Raw genomic sequence first — 22,480 nt, 5'->3', positions numbered from 1 at the left:
AAAGATGAGAAGAAGAAGCAGAAGACGCAGACATCGATCAGCGAATTGCACCGAGGTATAAAAGAACAGTGAAGTACCACGTGTCTCTGCAACGACTGTATCAGATTATTAAAGGAAGGGGAAGGCAATTACGAGACAAAATGATGATTTCTGCTATCCAGGCTCGATAACGGTTACGAACGTCAGAAATGCTACATAACGGTTACATATATCAAATGAGAGCATTCGCTTTGCTATTGCAAGCTCACCTATTCGTCACTAATGTCAGTAAGCGACCTATGGCATTGATTCCAGCACGTGATACGTGTAGTTGGCGTGTGTCGAATGGAGGAAAATACTCAGAGAAAATGGCAGTGGTAAATAAAAGAAAACTGCATCAACTGTAACTAACTACAACATTTTCTATTTACAACTTGCTACACTCGCACTTATCTTGTCGTAGTAAATAAAACTACCCTGCCCGAACGGCGAACAAAATGTTTCGCACCTCCACCTATTAACGTCACGATTAAGCTACAACCGAAAGGAAAATCATAATAGTGATTAAAAAAAAATGAAGAAGAAAGCCATAAACCTTATGCACCTTTAACTCTTGCCACAAAAAGAAATCAACGAAGCCTTTGCAACGCCATTCAGACGGTCGCGAAATCGCGAGTGGGGGTAATTACCCGTCTGACTACCTTCATTCATAACTGGGGCCGTGAAATTGATCGATTAACTTGCCGATTAATGGACTAATGCGCGTTTACCCTCGACTAATTTCATGATCGATTAAGCTGTCTGGAAACAAGCTCCCTGCATGGCTCTTTATCATTATTTTTTTCCCCTGTTTGGTAGACTTCGCTGTATGTTTATGCACAGCTGGACGCACAGTTGACCGCGGCGTTACGAGTGTGAGGAATAGGCACTTTTGTGTCACCTGTCAGAACATTCGAAAAAATAAAACAATAATGGCGTACGAAGTAGGCGCTGATAAAAGGTAAACGCTGAGAGAACATGAAGTGAGAAACGTATGGATGTTAAACGAAAAAGTGCCCGGTTGGCTACCCTACATAGGAGAAGGGGAAGGTGGAAATAGCAATATTAAAGAATGCACGAGAGAAAGCTTCCTGATCACATGCACGCGCGCGCACGGGTGACCGTCCCGTGATCAGGGAGCTGGAATGTGCATGTGATCCAACCTAACGATTGGAAAGCAGCAAAGATAATTCCCATTCATAAGTCCGGAGATAAACTCAGTATTACTAATTACAGACCCGTCTCGCTTCTCTGCACCGCTAGTAAGGTGATGGAGCACTATGTTTTTAAGCACCTGAGCAGCTTTCTGGAAAACAATAATTTCTTTTCGGAAAAACAGCATGGATTTCGGCGTGGCCTATCTACAGTTACTCAGCTTCTACATATTACCAATGAAGTCATGGCAGCGTTGGACTGCGGCGGGCAAATAGATGTGCTTTTCCTTGATTTTCAGAAAGCATTTGACCGTGTTTGTCACCAAAGACTAAAGCTCAAGCTACAATGTGCGCTTAAAAATGAACAAATTCTTCGCTGGCTTGACTCTTATTTAACTAATCGAACACAATATGTCCGTATAGGAAACTCATTTTCTTCACCTGCTCCCGTACTTTCCGGTGTACCGCAAGGTTCAGTACTTGGACCTCTTCTCTTTTTGATTTATCTGAATGACCTGTCCTTTGATTCCCCGGTACGATGCCGGTTCTTCGCTGATGATTGTATTGTGTACCACAACATTCAATCACCCCATGATCAGACTGCTATACAGGATTACCTTAATGCAATCGATAATTGGTGTCAATCCTGGCGTATGAACTTAAATGCCTCAAAATGCACTCAAATGATGATTACAAGAAAGAAAGCACCATCAATTTGTACATATAAAATCAATAATGTAGCAATTAAGACGGTTGACAAATTTAAGTATCTGGGTGTAGTTATTGATTCGAAGTTAACCTGGAACGCTCATGTCCAATACGTCGTTTCGGCGTCGCTAAGGAAGCTATGGCTAATTAAACACCGGCTCAAACATTGCACTAGTAGGACTAAACTCGCTGCCTACACAACACTCATTAGACCACTGCTTGAATATGCCGATGCCGTCTGGGATCCCCACACAAAGACCAGTGTCAACAACATTGAAAGCGTGCAAAAGAAAGCCCTTAGATTTATTTATAATATTTATAATAGACGAGTCTCGATCACTGATCTCAGAACACGGTCTGGCCTCCCATCGCTAGAATTTCGGCGTAGACTGCATCGCCTACAAACTTTGTTTAATATCGTTAATAAACAAACAAAAATGGATCCCGACATATACATCAATTTTAATAAAACAAGAGAAACCAGACGCAAGCACAGCAAAACGATTGTGATGCCACCGACTAAAACTACTGCTTATCGCTTCTCGTTTTTTCCTCGAACTATAGCAGAGTGGAATGCTCTACCGCAAGAAGTCGCTTTTATGTCCTCGGTTGAATCATTTGTGTCTGCCGTACAATCTTTGCAATGAAGCGTGTTCGTTTTAGAATCACCATTTTCCTATTTATGTAATTTTGTACATGCTGCCTTTCCCGACGCAATAGTCTGTATCTTTAAGCATTTTTTATGGTTCCTTGTAACCCATGTTTTTGTTATTTTGACTTGCAGTGCCGACTTTGTATACACTCACTCCTGCCTGGACTGCCAAGAGGCAGTTGGCAGTATCTAATAAATAAATAAATAAAATACACGCAGAGCGGGCATTCTTTCCAGGTCATTTCAAAGGTGCTAACAAATGGCACGGCTGTTGAAGAGAGTTTTTCGCTATAGCAGAGCGCCCATACAATAAAAACATCTATAATACCCCGGTGACATGGGCACTTTGATCGCGCTCTACAGAGCACCGTATGACAGGAGTGTAAGTCGCAGTGTTTAGGTATCCAAGTCTATATATGTTGCAGAATATATCCGGTTTGCCAAAGACTACACTGACTATTAAATGCGGGCGTCCGCACTAGTCAAAAGCATCCCTCTATAACAGTCGCTCTTTCCCAGTGATCCACTGAAGGGTGCACACGCTGGATACGTAAGGAAGATATAACACTGTAAATATGACGAAGTTCTGGACTCGTTCGTTTCTCCAAGGTAGGCTTCCATAAGATGTCGCGACGAATGATGCCGTTGTAGAAAGGTGCGATGGAACAGAAGCACATTGTCGTGTGGCGTATCGATAGCAACTGCAGGAGCAGCAAGCTTACTGCGCGGCATGTATACTATGTGTTAACTGACAGCTAGAGTGGTGATGGCAAGCACGTATAGCTGACGGTAACGTTTTTCACTCTTTGTTTCCTACTTTGTTTTGCTGCGTTTGACGCGGGTTTGATTGCTCTACGAGAAAATGTCCCTTGTTCGACTTTGTAAAGCATTTTATTCGCTTTTCACATAACCTGCTTCCCTCACATCATTCACCCTGGACATGGCACAAACAGAAACAAAGAGAGAACGAAAGAAAGGAAGAAAATGGGGATGGGGTACCATTTAAATTCGGAAAATGCCATCTCAAGCACTCATTCTCGTCCTCTTCACCCGGCCCACTCAGTGCCGCAAGTCCGCTTCATTTCTACGAGTAATCTCGTGACGTAAACAAAAGTCATTCAGGATAACCAAAACATTGGTTGGTCTCGACTACTATTGTGCAAACTCTCTCTCTCTCTCTTTTACGCACTAATAGCCCGTGCACTAAATACCGCTAACGTAATTACCACGCCACCGACTTTCTTGTTCCTGCGAAAATATAGAGGGACGCGTGAATAAGTACAAAAGTATAGAAGATAAAGAAGTGTTCGCCAGGGGGCCAATACCACGGTCTGCAATATATTTCGTGGTGAGCTATTCCGGCAGCGTCCCCGTGATGGCGCCACCAGTCCGGGCAGCGGTAATGGTGTGTGCAAACTCGCCAGCTGTGGGCAAACGCGACACGTCGCATTGCCAGCTGCTTTCCTCGTCGCGACAACGAACGTTTTCGCCCTGAGCGCCTGGCACTACTGTTGTGTGCGGTAATGCTTTGTGATAGCGCAATGCGCGAACCGGCAGGGCAGCGCTCGGCTTTGAGATGACTTACGCGCATGCGCCAGTGGGACTGCGCATGCGCAGTCGGTAAACTTGCATAGACTGCGACACAGGTGCGACTCGCGCTGCACGCACAGTGCCTATGAATGCAGTACAATCTCTGCCCACAAAAACCACATTGCCGCTGCCTTCCGTGCCTGCGTTCATGAGAGTCACTGATATTCAAAGTTCGCCTCCCCTAGGACGTCGCGGAACTGAGCTAACGCAATTGCTTGGCGTATCTCAAAAAAAGATCAAGTTCACTTACACTCGTCTTTCTATCTCTCTATTTGCTTGTTATCTTTCTGCGTTCCCCTCCCCCCATAGAGTAGCAAACCAGATTTTTGTTGTGGTTAACCTCACCGCCTTTCCTTTTTTTCAACTTTCTCATTGTTCATCTTTAACTCGCAACCATTTATTTCTTTGGCTATTCTGCGTTCATTATACTATTCCTCTTTGTCACAGTCATCTGAACTACTGTGAAATATGTTGGGGTCATACGCATAATACTCACACTATTAAGATTCGTTACTTGCAAAACCACGCTTTACGCCTCATTTCATTTATTCACTATAGACTTATTTGCACCTGTATACCAACGTCTATATAGAATTATTATTACTCAATTAATCCGTTTTCATCTGGAGCGTTTATATTTCGACTACGCAGTAGTGATATCACCACACAATTCATACCACAGTCTCACCTATTTCCAACATAACGAAATTTGCATATGAATTTAACCTATTATTACCCAGAGTTCTAATTATGGAAAGCAAACATTGTTCTTCCTCAGCTGTATCTCTTTGGAAGTCATTACCCACTTCTATAAAATCATTCCATACACTTTTATTGTTTTCGTAGTGCTAAAAAAAACAAATTTGTGATGATTGAACTACAATAATACACTTTTCACTTCTGCTACTGATATCTAATCTTCATCCAATCTAATCTCTCTATCTCTTTATATATATATATATATATATATATATATATATATATATATATATAAGACTTAATAAATAAAAGTAATCACAGTTGAGTAGTAATTTTAACATTTATTTCCGCTTTTTCTGTGTTTATTTATTCCTTATTTTGACATACTCTTTAGGTGCGCTGTCACTGTCATAATGCTGCATTCTCCTTATTGTATAATGTTTCTTATGTCACCTGTAATGCTGATATGCAATGTACCTAGGCATTTTCTATTAGGAGGTCCCTTTGACGGTTTTTTCCTCGGGACTGCCATATGTAGAACCAGCTCATGTATACTGAACTGTATTGATTACTTCAAATACTTCTAATCGCTAAAGTTGTCAAACCCTATGGCTGTTGGGAAGTGTTGCTGGCACCTACACGCGAGTACAAACAGCCCCCCCACCTCTCTCTCTCTCTCTCTCTCTCTCTATCTATCTATCTATCTATCTATCTATCTATCTATCTATCTATCTATCTATCTATCTATCTATCTATCTATCTATCTATCTATCTGTACTGACAACTATTGCAATGTTTGAAAATAGTGATACAGCAGGTTTAAAATATCATAACCGCGCATCAGGAACAGAGTTCGACATTTCGTACGTGGCACCTTATATTCGTAGAATTTTATCAAGGAAAAAGGGACTTTACAAGTTACAGTTAGGATAATTTCTACCAATTCTAAATTTACAAGATGCCGCAACCGCAACAGTTCAATACCAAACTCAATGAATTACATATATGGAAGATGCCGATATTTTCATACAGCTGTCATAGCTGTCATGGAGATAAAACAATTACACTAGACATCTAACTAACGTAGCATACGAAGGCAACTGCAATGCTCCTGGGCCATCGTGACTTGGGCCTCTTCGCTGCTCCCACTCCCGAAAAGCAAAAGCTGCCGAGCTCGCGTGCGGAAGGCTCGATGAGCGGCCGTTGGCGGCCAGTTGGGAGCCGATCGGTCTGCTCCGTGGTCTGCTCCCTTCCCTCTCTCTCCGCCGCTGCCGAGGAGGAGGAGCTCGGGGAGGTGGCGCCCCCGCGAGGCTAGTTGCAGCGGCGGCCGCGCGAACAATTCGTGAACTTCGCGAGACGGCCTGCGTCGGAGCATATTCTTGCACAGCGGTGGGACTAAATTAAATTAAATTAATGGTGCCTTACGTCCAAAACTCGAAATCTGAATATGAGAGATCCATTAGCGGAGGACTCCGCGGTTTAAACTTAAATTAAACCCCGGGATTTAACGTGTGTGTGTGTGTGAAGTGATCTTTAAAGAGAAATGGAAGAGATAAGTGCAGTGCCGTAACTGTCTCTCACAGGAGGACACCTCAACAGCACTGCACGGGGAAGGGGAGAAAAAGATGGAGATAGTGACCGGAAGGGATTTATCGTGCCAGGCGCTTGTCCCGTTTTTTTGTAATGTTCCCTTCAAAGATGTTGCCGTACTGACTAGCTCCTATTCAAACGTTAATTAACCTTGCCTTTTTGTTTTTCTTTTCTCCGCCATTCATGCAATTGCAGTAATGATTTTACGAAATTCAAGTTTGATTCAAGCTTTAGAAACAAGAAATAGCTCATCCAGGTCTTCATGAATTAGCCCGTATAATATTTAGTGATAATATTTTTACACTGCGTGCGTGCCGCAAGAGAAAGATAACGTGAAAGTAACAATATGAACGATACGAACATAACAATACGATCAACCGTTATAAAATGAAAACCAAACCAAATGCGAACATCGCCTACATTCGTGACGGCCGTATATTTTTGTGAGACCTTCCTTGGGTCTAGCGCTGACACAGATGAAGCCAGCATCAATTAACGACGTAAAACTTTTCCATTCACATTTATGGAAAGAAAAGAAAGCACAAATGCGGCACGGAAGTTGAAGTTGCAAAATGCGTCAGTACATACCAGGAGCATGATCGTGCGAATGCAGATGTCCCTGCGCGTCAGGGACGCGTTCGTTCAGTGTCGAGCACAAGCTCAATCACAGTCTCAAGCACAGTCTCAAGCAGTCTCAAGCACAGCGTCAAGTACAGCGTCAAGCACAGCGTCAAGCACAGCGTGAAGCGCCACAGTATATAGGTTCCATGCATTTGCGAAATAGCGCGAAACGACACGGTATGCTTAGTCAACGGTTAAGAAAGTGCATCTGGCTATGCATCTGGCAAATGTGCGCCGTAACAGTTAAAAGCACTGACTGAGTTCCTGAATTCATATTGACTGCTGCCAAAAAACAGCGTGGTCTCACGCAGTGCACTTCAGACAATTACAAACAGATTCTTACAGAAACCCCAGACTCATGCACGCCATGTATCCAGACATGTACACTACAAACAGATGCACATCGTGTGGCGAGGTTGCCACACTTAATCACATGTTATGGGAATGTCAGCACTTAACAAACAAGTCGGGCAGTGCCGGCCCCTCCGTCTCTTCCACCGCCAGCCTCCGCTCGCGCTGGAAGACCGCACTGCTCAGCTCGAACCTGACAGCACAACTATGGGCTGTCCAGCGAGCCGGGGAAGCCGCTTCGAGACAAGGTCTCGGAACCGCGTCCGCGGCGGGTGCCCAGACCCACTAAAAAGACGCCGGACTCAAATCTTATTGATTTGAAAATAAAGTTTACGCTCTCTTTCACGCAGACTTGGTCATATATGTAAACCTCTGTTATCTGTTGCCGTACTTAGCACCTGTCCAGTGTTCTATATCTTTGCCTGTGTGCGCGTTCATTTCCGCGCAGCAATTATTTTGAATCATTACCAACTCGGTCGGCTGCGCCTTGCTGCAACAGCTCCTGGATCATGTTTGGAGGTCTGAACCAGCCGAGTCATTTTTTGTGCTATGAGGAATTAACTGTGCATCGATCTCAGCTGATAAATAGATAAGTAACACCTTAGCTTTGTAGTGCTCCCCTATACTGCGAGCGATTTGTTTCTATAGCCAGCGTACAAAAATATCTGCAGCGAAAGTCCGGGCCACCGTTCTATACAGACATGCGCCAGAAGTGTGAAACAACGCGAACGCGTGGTGACGCAGAGACACTTCGCGTCGAAGACAAAGCCAGCGTTTTTAGGCCATGAGCAAAGTGACTCACCCGGGGTGCTATTTGGAACAACGTCAAATTCCACCACATTGTCAAATTTTGTAATGGCGGATATTTGAGCCATGCAGGAAAGCCGTAGCAGTCCTCTCAACCAATCACACTAGACCAGATCGTGAATTCGACAATATGGCGACATTTGTCATAGTACAGAAAAGCACCCCGGAATTAAAACGATCTAGAGCTTAACAAAATCGAGTTTCTTACAATTACTAGAGAGAACTACGACACTGCGATCGTGCAGATATGGATTTGTCTGATCTTCGTGCTTGGGGCTTCAGACGTTCTTGCGGCTTCGTTTATTACGCTTTATCTGAACCTAAATTGGCTTAAATTTCAAAGCAGCTCAATTATTCTTTATTGTAGGCAGTAATAAGACTGCAAGCACGCATAATCGCTACTAATTGCAATGGTAACGCTTCTCCATGCCTCCGTGGCGTATAGTGCACTCCACGGAGGCATGGACAAGCGGAAGCCCGATATTGAAACCATGGTTTCAATATAGCGCTTCCGTTCTATACGTTCTGTGTTCGAATCCTGTCATCGGACAATATTAATAATGTTTACTTAATTATTTATAACGCAGTACCTTCTCAAAATCCGTCCCTTCGCAATATCACGAGGCCATTTAAAGCCAGAAGGATTAAGTTTTGGCAAATCTATGTACTACCCCACGCATCATTTCCATGCTGGCTGAGCTGCATTGCTTGCTGCTGCCGTAGACACTAGCGCCACAATTCCCTCTAGTAATTGTATAAAACTCTATGCGCACAGCACACGTAGAGAAAATGCAGCGTGCTGCTCTTCAGCGCGACAAATGCGTTCGGGTGTATCGATCCGCGATTGCCAGAAAAGAGGGTACGAAAGAACTTACGCCTGCATTTATTCGTCCAGTTTTGTTTCATTCTTATTTTCTTCCTGGCATCACGCCTTGCTTGTTGCATAGCGTAAAAAATACCACTCGCGCTTGTCTATAGGCTTCGGCATAGAGTTGGAACATAAGCTATGTTGGGGCTTGAAAAAACAAGTATATATATAAAGAAAGGCCTAGTGCCCCTACAGTCCGTGCCACTAGTTATAACGGGCTACTATAGAGTTGGGACAGTCGGAAGCAGCGTCGCTCGGCGGAAGGATGCTCATGACACCACTGGGATGGTGCAGCTATAGATTTGACGGTGTCGAGTACACGCGCAGTGTCTTCGTTTTCTCTGTCTTCTTGCGTGCCACGTTTGCGCTACACTTCACGTAATGTAATACCAACTAACCGATAAGATCTGTTATTGGATTTTTTTTTTCACGCTACGCAGTCGACATGAGCTCTTTAAATAGCCAGTGATTTGAAATCGACAAACTCGTGCGACGTGAGCTTCTCCGAAGCTCGTTCTGTTAACCTTTGTGGTTGATCTAAATCAATAAATAATTTTACACAGTAAGCTACACTATTCAAAAATATATATTTTCTGGTAGGAAGTACCCGCCGTGGTTGCTCAGTGGCTATGGTGTTGGGCTGCTGAGCACGAGGTCGCGAATCCCGGCCACGGCGGCCGCATTTCGATGGGGGCGAAATGCGAAAACACCCGTGTACTTAGATTTAGGTGCACGTTAAAGAACCTCAGGTGGTCAAAATTTCCGGAGTCCTCCACTACGGCATGCCTCATAATCAGAACGTGGTTTTGGCACGTAAAACCCCATAATTTAATTTTTTTTTTTGGTAGAAAGCGCCATTAAGCACGGTGTGCAGTATAGGTAATAGCCAATTACACGTCCTCTGAGATTTCGGACGCAATGCCAGTCACCATCCCTGCTGCATGTTACTCGTATGTTACGTACGGTTGAAGTGTACGTCTTTGGAAACGGCTTGACCCTGACTCATGCATCTGGCGCACCGAAGAGCTTCAAAATTTCACCTTTGTCGCTGATTATCCGAAGTTCCGAACCACTGCTTGGTTTGCTCGCTTAAACATTTGCTCGCTTAAAGAGGCACAAATGTTGCAGCAGTTACTGAGCAGTGTACAATGCCGTTCAAGCGAGGGCCAGTGCTGAGCATTGCGTCTGTAAACATTTGGTCGGTCGTGCGACTGGTGTCGTTGGTATATGTGATGCTAAGGAGCAATTGACTCGGGGTCGCGGAGTCTGTACGATTAAAAAAAAGGAAAAAGAAATCGGTAGCATTATTAGGGCTTTGCATATGATACGTGTACATATATACTATACAGCTGACTTTCATCAATAAAGTCTCGTGGCCGGGAATCTGTGGTGACGAGACGAACGCATAATCCATGGACGGCCGTCGTGTAGTGGCTTGGATGTATACTTTGGGACAGTGCAGTGGCACCTCGATCACACTGTCTTACAAAAATATGAGCACTTAAATTCACACACGGCTAAGCTTACAGCCGCCACCTCGAAGTCGCTCTCGAGTGAATGGCGGCATTGCTCGGCGTCGCGAATGCAGGGACGGACGCGGGGCAGCACGCGTTCGTCGTGCGAAGGGATGCACAGCTTGAGAGGTGGGGCACACACGCTTTCCGGCGCGCTCAAGAAAACATGAAAGATGAAGGAGGGGAGGGAGGGGGGGGGGGGGCGCATGCGCCACCAGCACTGACCGTGCGCTACCCAGCCGTGCTGACAGGAGTCGCAGAGCCGGTGGCCTCCTCCCTTGCCGGGCGTGAAGCACTCACAGCCGCATCCGGGTCGGGTGCAGCGGATCGCCTGCGGGTGCGGCAGAGAGAAGAAGAGCGCGGTGGTTATTAGAATGGCCGATCGAAAGGCGCGGAGAATGCGCGCGCACTACAGAGGGGTATAGCGTGCTATATGCGGCCGCATAAGGGCCGCGCGGGCGATCGCCCGTGGCCGCGTGCAGCCACGCAGAGCCGCATCCAACCCCCGTATAACAGGAGTGCAGCGCATCACTTCTCGAGAGACCGAATCAATGGTAAGACAAATAAAAAATAAGAGAAGCGGGCACTCATGAGATATATGGTGGCAGTTGCCACGATTGACCTCGAGATACAGCGTCGCAGTGCGGTTAAATACCATATAGAGCGGAGGGAGCACTTTAGCACTGTAATTCACTGCCAGTGCGTGAGAACGAACGTGCGCTAATGCGAGCGGTAACGCGTATCATGCTTTCGAGGAACGATTACTGCAGAAATGTGAGTTAATATTTGCTGAGTAGTTCTGCACAGGTGTCCCTGCGCCGTGCTACTTGCGGCGCGGTATCGAACACGAAAGACATCCGTGAGATAACGACATCGGTTTTTTTTTGCGCATAGAAGAAGCTTGCGAATGCATCGATACTCCGATCATAGTGATAGGAGAGAAAGAAAATGAACGTTGTGGCTGAGCGATATGCCCGATCAGCCGCCGGGATGACGCGCGGTTAACGCTGCGGCCGTCTGTCAATTATCACTTCAAGCAATTGATAGAAATCGGCCGCAGTGCATTCAAGAAAAGCTCAGTCTTTAACTCAATAAGCAAAGATGCTAAAGAACCATTGCAAATAATGTGTAAGTATGGGAAAAAAAAGACAGAGAGAAAAGAAAAACGCTTTTCTTCTTTCAATAGGTGAAGCGCCAATATATCGACGACACGCAAGAAGAAATACAGACAGGACAAGGCGCTTTGTCCTGACAGGACAAGCGCCTTGTCATGTCTGTATTTCTTCTTGCGTGTCGTCGATATATTGGCGCTTCACCTATTGAAAGCTATGCACCAACTAGCCCCTCAACGTGTTTTACTGCTTTTTTTCTCTTTATATTTTCTTATTTTCTTTACTTGTGCATGCGGTACCAAGCCTGGCATGTGAATACGATAACCTACAACCCTTTGAAACTTCGTGCTCCTTGGCACATTGCCTAGTCTGCCGTATTCCGATGCCCACCCATGCGACAATGTTCTATTCGCGTATAATTGACTTATTTGTCAAGCATAAATGTTTGGTATGTTTCTAATATGCTCCAGATTCGTTTGCATGCTTCTGACAACTTACAGACTCGTCTTCGCAATGCAAATCGTAAGTTTGCTTAAGATGCCTATTGACTATTAAGATGTCTTAAGATGACTATTGCGACGTTACGACTCTGTGACGCGCCAGTCATCACCTCCGTTCGGTATGCGCCCCGCGTGTCGCAATATTCGCTGTCTATCAGAAGAAAAATGCGAACAAACTACAAAAGCAGAGAGAATACGAAGGGTACACAGAATATAGGAAACGAAGAGAACGTATAATACAAAAATCCGTTACATTATTTCATCTAAACCGAAGGAAATAGACAAGCAGACTTTTCCGCATGATGCCACTTATTGTGGCGAAGCAAGCTTTCAGAGTGACCGTTACACACGCGCAGACTTCTTCGAAATTTAGCCGGGGTTAGTAAACACATATTGTCAGCTGTAGAATAAAGCACGGTCGCTACTGTGTACAGCAGTGTCTAACTTCATGTTGGTCATGGGCACATGGGCGACATAGTCGTGCCCTTTGTCTAAAGTAAAATGCAGTGCAACATGAACAATGTAGTTTCTCTCGGACGCCTTATAAACGACGCTTAAAAACAGAAGCACTCATTGTCCGGAACAAACGGGCTCTGGTCCTGGCGGAGGACGATACGCCTGAGACCGCGGACAAGAGCGCGTATTGCCAGGCGTCCATTAACCGACGAAGGTACCAACTCGCGATTTACTGCCGTACTTCTTTTAAAATTTCTTAGCTGATACGAAGCAGAAACACTGGGCTCATAGTTACCTGCAGCGCTCACAGTAACACATGTACATATATATACAGAGCTTTGTCGCCCTGGACGGTGTGAATGGCTGCCCACCGTTTTGACTATATCCTTTGTCGAGTCTTTTCTTTCTGCCTGGATATACTTCGCACTTTGAGCAAATGGGCACACGGGAGGCTACAAAGAAGAGGAGCCCTCGGAAGAATTGTGGAGTCTTGGATCAGCGCGGACAAAGCCCCGCACTCAAATATCGTGCCACTGCAACGGTGCAGGCGTGCTTAACTGCGCCGCCAACGCTTGTCTGGACTGTGTCTGGACTCCGTAAAAAAAAAAAAGAAAAAAAGAAAGGAGCAGAGAGACGCTCGGTTGACAGCGAAAGGGACAGACACTCGCTAGAAAGCGTATTGAAAAGACGCTTGTATTCTGTATGCGTCTATGTGCTCTCGCAACCAAGAAAGTGATGCAGTTTCGTGTTCTTGTTAACTCTTAAACTTACCCGCGCCTCATCATCTCTATAATCGCTCACGGCTATACAAGATCTTCAACTACAGCTACAACTACAACAGTAACAATACCCTCCCTTTTAAAAGAATGTATAGTTCCTTCCTCCTGCTGATTTCGTCCTGCGACGTGCACGAAACACTTATTTACACAAAGTGGCAGTAGCGTCTCCTTTAATTACCGACCCGCTGTTCCTAACGAACTCGTGAATCTGTCGGTCGAGTAGCGGCTGTCACCGGCAGTGCGTAGGTCTTTGTTTTACTTGCAATTGCGAAGCAATGGAGGACTTCACACTCACCGAAAAGCTATAAATAGCAAAAGGATTAACTAACTGACAGGTGAGCTAGTATGCAGAGCATCACAGTAACTTAGCAGCGCGACATAAGCACAACGTATTGAAGCGAACCACCCGAAACGCACACTATATATGCACTGTATGCAGTTGAAAATTTATCCGGGAATAGAACAGTCATATTATACTAACGCACTCTATAAGACAGCAGACGAAACCGACTTAGCCGACATGCAAACGGGGTTGTCGTGCTTGACTCTATGGGCTGCAAGACGAGGCGACGGCGTTATATTAATCAAACATGTTTGCTTTCTTAACCTCTTCCGCCTTTTGCATGTGCACACTGTAAGACTGGCTGTTTATTCGCAGCCTCAGTTGTCGCACGCAGAACTGTCGGCCTTTCCAATCCCTCATTCAGAAAGTTTAGTTCACCGAGGCTGCAAGTCAGTCATTCATTTCGATCAACCGCTTATTCATACAATGCGTACAAATGCATGAGTTTGTAAGCGTACAGAAGGAGGTCCCATAGCGCAAGGCTGTAAGGGGACCTCCTCTAAGGCCGTGTGTTACCAACATGGTTGTAAGGCCATTTTGTTAATTTAATCAATCACCACGTTCTTGTTTTCAAAGGCCGACATCGAAGTGCTATGCCTTCTGAAACCTACGGCAGGGACGACAGCTGTTCGAGAACGTTTCTTTCAAACCAATAGCTGTGAATATGCGCTCGACTGAACACGATGATCCCGAAGCGTGAATTCCGATTCCCACGGGGACCTTAACACTTGAGCGCATTGAGGGGCGCCACATCACTCGCAGATCACTGGTGCGTATACTCATACAGACTTTTCACTGTAGGCGGGGAGGATAAACCCGCCCTCTTTTTTTTTCCCGCTCTTCACTGCACTGGCTTACGTCAAGAGCGTTTTGCGTCGCCGCACACAATTTGCGTCTTTCTAATGCGCCACTCTATACCGCGCTTGACGTAAACGTCGAATACTTTTCGGAGCTTCCCTACAAATGTGAGAAAGCAACAGGGGAAACAAATGCTGCCGACGTGGCCGCTATTTGCGGCGTATCTGCATCTTTCGCGAGGGTGCACTCTGGATATGTTGCGGAGGAGAGTATATAGCTTTGCCTTGAAAGATTCTGTGCGAGCGTGACATACGTGAAAGTATTCATATATGAGGTGAAACGCGACGATAAACGCCAGGTATGTATCCAGCTGTTAACAATGTGCGCTCATTTTTTTAAGCCGCTCCGTCACGGTATGGTCGCTAGAGCCACAGTCATGGTATACGCGGTTATAAGCTTCGACGTGCCCTGTTGTCGAGAGCAACCCACCTGAAGATTTGAAGCGAAAGCGTATACAGAGATATTAAGCTTTTTAATTATTGGTAGATTACAAATCTAGAAAGTCATATAAGTCAAGCTTATTTGGAGTACGTGCCAAAAACGAAGTAGAAGCGATGTACTGCAGTGGCGACGCCACGATAATACATTAGCTTTCCATGACGGCATATATTTTGGCAGCGTCTGGTCGAGGATACTAATTTATTTATTAACAATAAAAAAAGATTACAGCACTCTTAAAAGATATCTCAACATCAGTGGAGCAATTAGGAAACTTTCCTCTAAACATATCACTCATGTATAAAAAGTGCTCTAGTTTTCGTGATAATCGTCAACTCCAATCGAAAAAGGTCAAGCGTAATAATTATTATCTTCGATAATAAGCGACACTTTCACTCCAACTAATCAGGGAGAGAGAACTGAAACTCAATTATACCGGTTCAGTCTGGCTTAGGCAGTCTGATGAGTCCCTTTAAAGGTTTTCTTCAAACACACTAGGACAATATTGAACAATATAGCGTCGTGCAGGTCAGATTTAAAAATGATGAAGGGAAAAGAGTGACGAAGGCGTGAATGAGTGAGTGAGTGAGTGAGTGAGTGAGTGAGTGAGTGAGTGAGTGAGTGAGTGAGTGAGTGAGTGAGTGAGTGAGTGTACATACAGGATAGGTTTGGCCTTGTACAGTTACGCTACTGCTAAAACATGAGCAGAGTGAATGCAACGCATATTCTCCACCCCCTCACAAAGTAATCTATATACGTGTATTATGTGGGGATTTGGGGAATTCGACGCGCCATTGCGCGGGCGCATTTCACCCATGTCTGCAATCCTTTTTGCCACGTCGTCCTTGCTCCGAACCAGTTTTGGCGGTGGCGCTCCACTTGCGCTGGTTCGCGGTGAGGGCGGAGCTAGTGACGTCACGGAGCGGCCCCTTGTGGCTACTGCCGTGACGGTAGCGACTCTCTTGCTCCTTGGGACAGCGCCCGGTACGTACATGCTTCCTCTCGTCCGCCGACACCTTTGTGACTAGGACTGAGCTCACGCACGGTGCCTTTGCCCGTGCGGGGAGCGCGTACCTCGTGTTGTTCCTATCCCGACGCTAAGCCGAAGAACGGGTGCCTAGTGCTCGCGCGAGGTCGTACCACGCCGAGCCGCACTCATCGGAGGCCCAAGCCGAAGGAGATTGCCCGAGCTCTCGCGAGTTGACCCATCGGTTATCGCGAGAGCAAGTAGCATAGCCGCCGGGACTTTTCCTAGCGGCGCGTCCCAGCTTGAGCCTGTGCTCTCGCAGCGACGTGCTACAGGCGCCCCTAACTGTATTTTCGCCCTTGGTGCGGGACCCCTTTGGTTCCCCGCCGTCCCGGGACTGGGCGTTCGTGCAGTGTTGGGTGCCGTTGGAGACAATAAACGGTTTCCGTCAATTTTGGGCAATACTGTGTTCTTGCGTGCGTCGCTCGGTAGCCCCTCGTGGCCTGAGCTCGCGCGCAACGGTGCTAGAGGCTGACGGCTGACGCGGCCCTGTGGCTCGCTAAGCTCGAACCCGCGGTGGTCGGTACTCCTGTGAGACCCTAAGACCCCACACTGGCGCCCAACGCGGATTCAAAGGCTCATTAAGCTTTTGTCTGTGCTTAGCCGAGTCAGTACGCCTTTGCATATTGTACTCGCCGCGTTATGTCTGCTAGGCCTAGTGACCTTTGTCATTTGTTAGGTGACTTTTGCCCTTTGTTACCGCGAGCAGACGCCGCGTTGCTCGATAACGGGGCCAGTGCTCCCCTTGAGCAGCGAACTTATGCACCCTCACATGTCGCAGCCCCCTGTGGGGACGACAACACGAGGCGCTACGTACCAGCTCCCATTGGAGCAGTAGCGTTGTTTGGGAACGGGGCCAGAGCCCTCCCCGAACAGTGCACACCAGCACATTCGTCTGCCACGATTCCCTTCGGAATGCAAGGCAATGCGATGTCGCAGCGTTCTCGATCGGCTCCCTGTGGAGTTTACGGAGCGCAGCACGGAAACGGGGCCTTAGCCCTCTCCGACGTTTGCCCGCTGGCTGCTCCTCAAATGAGCAGCCAAAACCAGTGGTCTGCCACGGCCCCCTGTGGGGATTACAATGCTGCAGCCACGAATTTCGCTCACTCGTCTCCCTTTGGAGTGCATTCGGTTGTGCCCAGTGGCGCAACCTTCGAGCGCGCACCTGTTTTGTCGACGCTGGCTGCAAGCGGCTTAAGCAATTCACGTATAGCTGCCTCAAGTGGCGGCTGTGAACGACAGCAGGCGCTCCCCGCTAGGAGCCCGTTTTGCTCTGGGGCTGGCGGCGCCGCGGCCGGTATCCCTGTGGAAACCGCGCCGCTGATCGAGCTGGAGGACTGTTCACCCTTGCTCGACCGCGCCGCTAACGCGCCAACGGTTCCCTTTGGAGCAGGCGCAGAGACGCTGTTGCAAAACGCCGCCGAAATGATTCAGTCACTCTCGGGGGCAGTTAAGGCGCTTTCGGCTGTACCGAAATGCGCGCACCCCGCTGTACGGTTGGCAGTCCCGACTTACAGCGGATACGGTGACCTGCTCAGTGCCAGGGATTATTGTGACTCCCTGGTACGCTACCAGATGGCAAATCGTTTGGAGGATCAGGAGGTGCTGGAACGCGTCGTTCCCGTAGCACTTACTGACACGGCGGCTAGGTGGTACCGGCTTTCCGGATACCGTGCAACAACCCTCGAGGAGTTCCGCGTGGCATTCCTGCGCGAATTCCTACCCGCTGACTACCAGAGTAGGATGCGGCGAGAGCTTGAGCTACGTACACAAGCTCCTGACGAGTCGCTTCAGGAGTACGTACGCGCGATGCAAGACTTGTTCTTAGTCGCCGAGCCCAAAGCTTCGAACGAGGAACGCGTCGAACGGGTGATCAGGCAGGCACATCCGACCTTTTCGGCGTACCTGCGCGGCGGCCGCTTCCGAGATTTAGAAGAATTGGCCGCCGAGGCAAAGCGCATTCAAGGCGACATTCTCGCCGCGCGAGCCTATCGCCCACCGCCGCCCGCCAGCGAGGCCCTTGAGCCACGCTGCGCGTGGGGAGGGCCTGTGCCCCTCCCCCAACGGCAACAACCCGGCCAAGCTGCCTTTGCGGCTACAAGCGGGTGTGCATGGGAGCTGAGCGCGCGCGCTCTAGATCCCTACACGTACGGGAGGCGGGCAGCCTGTGCTGCACCACTACCCGAAATGCATGCGCAGGGACGCTCTTCGACCCAACGCATCGCAGATGCGGACGCTCGTGACAACAGGCCCTTTGGTCATGCAGCGAGTCGACCCCGGCAGGGAGCTGAGGCCGCTCCGCCTCGGGAAAGGTACCGCGGCGGAGTGCGCTGTTTTCGCTGCCAACAACGAGGGCATATAGCAAGGGACTGCACCGCGCCCAGGCCTCCTGCGAGGTCGGGAAACGGGAGCGCGGGTCGCTCGTGAAGGCACGAGTGACCGAAACCTTGCTTGTCCCCTCGGCGTACCGAGCAGGTTGTGTTGCTGGGGCGCACGCGCCCTTTATTCCGGTGACCATTGTCGGCCGCGAATTTCCTGCGCTGCTGGACACGGGCGCAAGCGCTTCGTTGTTCGGCGAACAGGTGTTATCCCACTTGCAGAAACACTCAGTGCGCTTGCGGGATTGCCGAACGACATTCAATCTTGCGAAAGGCGTGGCCCATTCGGCGGGCGCCGCAAGGCTGACTGTCAGGTGGGGAGAGCGAATGAGACGCACGCGTTTCGTTCATCTCCCCGGGCTCAGTGTTCCGGTGATTCTCGGAAGGGACTTTCTCCTTAAAACCGGAATCGTTGTGGACATTGCGAATGGCGGCTATCGCGACGGACCGTTCACGTTGCTAAAGCCGTTCATCAGCCCGCCGGCGTCCGATCTTGCCTGTGCAGATGGGGCGTCGGAAACGTGCCGCGCGCCAAGTTCGGGGGCAAGCCCTCGAGCTGTGCGCTCGCCTGCTAAGACTCCCCTTTGGGAACGAGAGGCACGGCACGAACCGCGTCGCGCGCAGAATTCGGGGGCAGGCCCCTGCGCTCTGCGCTTGTCGACTCAAAGTCCCCATAGGGATCGAGCGACACGGCACGAAGAGGCACCACATCCTCTGGCCGCCTGTGCGGTTCATTTGGATGATACACAGAAGGCTCGCTTGTCGGCACTGTTATGCCAGCACGAAGAGCTCTTCACCGATCAACCTGGCTGTACCGATTTGGCGAGCCACGCGATCGAAACTGGAGACGCGCTTCCTTTGAAGTGTAACCCCCGGCCCGTCAGCCTGGCCAAGAGGCAGGTGATCGATGGCTTGCTGGACGAGATGCTATCGGCCGACATTATCCGCCGCTCGTACAGCGCCTGGGCGTCTCCAATTGTGTTGGTGCCTAAGAAAGATGGCAGTCATCGCCTGTGCGTAGACTACCGCCGTCTGAACGGAGTGACTCGTAAGGATGCCTATCCGCTCCCCACGATTAACTCCATCGTAGGAACCTTGGGCAGTGCGAGGTACTTTACTACGCTGGATGCCTCCAAAGGTTACCTACAGGTCCGGATGGATCAGCGTGACCGGTGCAAGACCGCGTTCACGTCCCACAGAGGGTTATTTGAGTTTACTCGTATGCCCTTTGGTCTATGCAACGGTCCTGCGACCTTTCAGAGACTCATGGACCGCGTCCTCGGGGAAGCAAAGTGGTCATACTGCATGTGCTACCTCGACGACATCGTGATTTATTCACGAACCTTCGAAGAACACTTGGCCCATGTTGCCGATGTGCTCGAGAGGGTGAGGGCCGCCGGGATGACTTTGAATCCTGCGAAAGCCCAACTAGCGCAAACCCGAGTTCAGTTACTGGGGTTTACGCTGGGCGGAGGCTCCATTGAGCCGGACCGGGAGAAACTTCGGGCAATCCTCGATTTCCCCGCGCCCAAGGACGTACGTGGCCTTCGCCGCTTTTTGGGAATGGCCAACTTTTACCGGTCATTCATTCCGTCCTGTGCCCGAGTGCAGGCACCCTTGAGCAAGCTCTTGGGTAAGTCGGCCGCGTGGCAGTGGGGACCTGAGCAGCAGCAGGCCTTTCGCCAACTGTCTAGCGCCATTGCGGAGACAGCGCAGCTCAGACTCCCCGACCTGACCAGACCGTTCGTTGTCCAGACCGACGCGAGCGATCTGGGTTTAGGAGCAGTCCTCCTACAGGAATACGATGGTGTGTTGCAGCCGTTGGCCTTTGCCAGCCGCTCCTTGATTCCGGCTGAGAGGAATTATTCCGTGACCGAGAAGGAGTGCCTCGCTATCGTGTTTGCACTACGCAAGTTCGATGTTTACCTTGATGGGACGAAATTCGTAGTGCAGACGGACCACAGTGCGCTCAGTTGGCTGATGCGGCTCCGTGAGCCTGCGGGCCGGCTGGCGCGCTGGGCTCTCCTGATACAGCATTATGACTTTTCAGTGCAGTATCGAAAGGGGAGCACCAACGTGGTAGCTGACGCGCTATCCCGTGCCCCATTGTCCACCAAGAGCATTCCTCCAGGTGTTACAGCCACTGCCGGTGCCTTTGCGCCAGCAAGCGTCGGGGGCGAAACGAGCGCAGAGAGAGGCGAGTCCGCAAGCGGGCAAACCTGTCATTCCGCTCTCCAGGCAAGCAGCGCGCCGCAAAACGAGCGAGCGGGGGAGCTTCTCGAAAGCGAACCCACGACGCCGTTGGCTGCAGTCCTGAGTGGGGACGAGACCAGACTCCCCTTTGGGAGAATTGGAATCGCATTCAGCAGGCAAGAGCTACTGAAGGCCCAGCAAATTGATCCGTTTTGTCGCGGAGTGAGCGACGGTCTCAGGGAGACGGAGCGCCGAGACGCTGCTGGTAGTGCGGCGGGCGCAGGGGGACCGGAACCAGCGTGTGTCGCTGGGTCCCCCGCGGATTCATATTTGCTGGATCACGATGGGCTCCTGCTGAAATACATAGCCACCGATGACGAGGCTGTGGACCCGTTTAAGGTGGTTATCCCCAAGAGTCTGAGAAGCGCACTGTTGCGATCATCTCATGACGAACCCTTGGCCGGTCATTTGAGTGGCTCCAAAGTTTTTGCGAAACTAAGCCAAACTGTGACCTGGCCTGGCATCAAGCGTGACATTTTTCGCTATTGCCGTTCCTGCCATGTCTGTCAAACAGTGAAATCAAGGGGTGGCAAGCCGCCCGGGTTGATGAAACCAATTGACAGTGAGCGTCCGTGGCAAGTGGCCACCTGCGATCTTATGGGGCCTTTCCCCAGGAGTAAGCAGGGGTTCACACACCTGATGGTAGTCGTCGATCATTTTTCGAAGTGGGTGGAGTTGTTTCCGCTTCGAAAAGTGACCGCGCGAGCGGTGCTGGAGAGGCTACAGGAAGTTTTTTGTCGGTTCGGCTTTCCGAAAAGACTAATTACGGACAACGCGTCCTATTTCACTGCTCGGGTGTTTGGTGCTACGTGCCGTTCCCTGGGAATTAATCACTGCACCACGTCGCCCTACCATCCCCAGTCCAATTTGACGGAGAGGGTCAATAGAACCCTCAAACCAATGTTGGCGGCCTTTGCCGTGAGTCAAAAGGATTGGGCAGACCACTTGAGTGAGCTCGCGTTCGCAATCCGAACCGCCGAGAATCGCTCGACTGGTTTCTCTCCCGCTTTCCTCAATTTTGGAAGGGAGCTGGCAAATCCGGTGACCAGTGTCATTCAATGTCAGCTCGGGGACGAGGAGGCGCCGGCAGACTCTTCTGCGTACGCTTCAGCACTTCGGGACAGGCTTTGTCGGGCTCTCTGTAGAGCAAGGCAGAGTTTGACTTCGGCCAGGGCCCAGCAGAAGGCTCAGTACGACCGGAAGCATCGCCATCTTTCATTTAAGGTAGGTGATTTAGTCCTGAAGCGCAACCACGCTCTTAGCGACGCGAGCAAGGGGTTCTCAGCCTCGCTCGCTCCTAAGTGGCTTGGTCCGTACCGAGTAGAGAAAGTTTGGTCTCCGCTCGCGTACTTGCTGAAGGATTCCCCTTCGGGAAAACTCAGCCGTGCCCATATCGCCGACCTGAAAGCCTTTGCGTCGCGGTCCGACGAGCTCGCGCCGGTGCCCAGTGGCACCACGCGCAAGCAACAGGGCACACCCGGCGCGAAGGACCGCATTCGGACCACGCACCGGTACAACCTGAGGAAACGGTCACCTGTGTGATATCGCGCCTGACGGCGGACTCTTTCCGCCACCGAAGGCCCTCAGTAATATTGCTTAGCCTCAGTGGGTTAGCTTCTTTGCGGCCAGTGCACGAAAAGAAGCTGGCCCCAGCCCAGCTTTCTGCTAATGTTGTTAGCAGTGTGTTGTAGCAGTGTGCATTTTTATTTTTATTTTTGGGTACGCATGCTGAGTGTAATTATTGTGTTAATGTTTTAAGTGTAC

At 49.2% G+C, this 22,480-nt stretch overlaps 2 protein-coding genes across 4 annotated transcripts in view; one reads left to right on the top strand and one right to left on the bottom strand.

Moving 5' to 3' along the window:
• LOC126519061 (zinc finger protein basonuclin-1-like) overlaps positions 1-22,480 on the bottom strand; it is a 347,911-nt gene that overhangs the window by 131,585 nt on the left and 193,846 nt on the right. For all 3 annotated transcript variants that reach the window (XM_050168673.3, XM_055065443.2, XM_050168683.3), the window contains one exon: positions 10,798-10,903. In XM_050168673.3, the coding sequence (XP_050024630.2) occupies positions 10,798-10,903 (106 nt within the window). The remainder of the gene's footprint in view (positions 1-10,797; positions 10,904-22,480) is intronic.
• Positions 17,481-18,653, top strand: LOC140216331 (uncharacterized). The gene has a single exon (XM_072286705.1). The coding sequence runs from the start codon at positions 17,511-17,513 to the stop codon at positions 18,510-18,512; it is 1,002 nt and encodes a 333-aa protein (XP_072142806.1). The 5' UTR covers positions 17,481-17,510; the 3' UTR covers positions 18,513-18,653.

The sequence above is a fragment of the Dermacentor andersoni genome, chromosome 3 (genome assembly GCF_023375885.2).
Source record: "Dermacentor andersoni chromosome 3, qqDerAnde1_hic_scaffold, whole genome shotgun sequence".
In the NCBI taxonomy this organism is placed as follows: domain Eukaryota; kingdom Metazoa; phylum Arthropoda; class Arachnida; order Ixodida; family Ixodidae; genus Dermacentor; species Dermacentor andersoni.
This window is presented reverse-complemented; position numbering and strand designations above follow the sequence as displayed.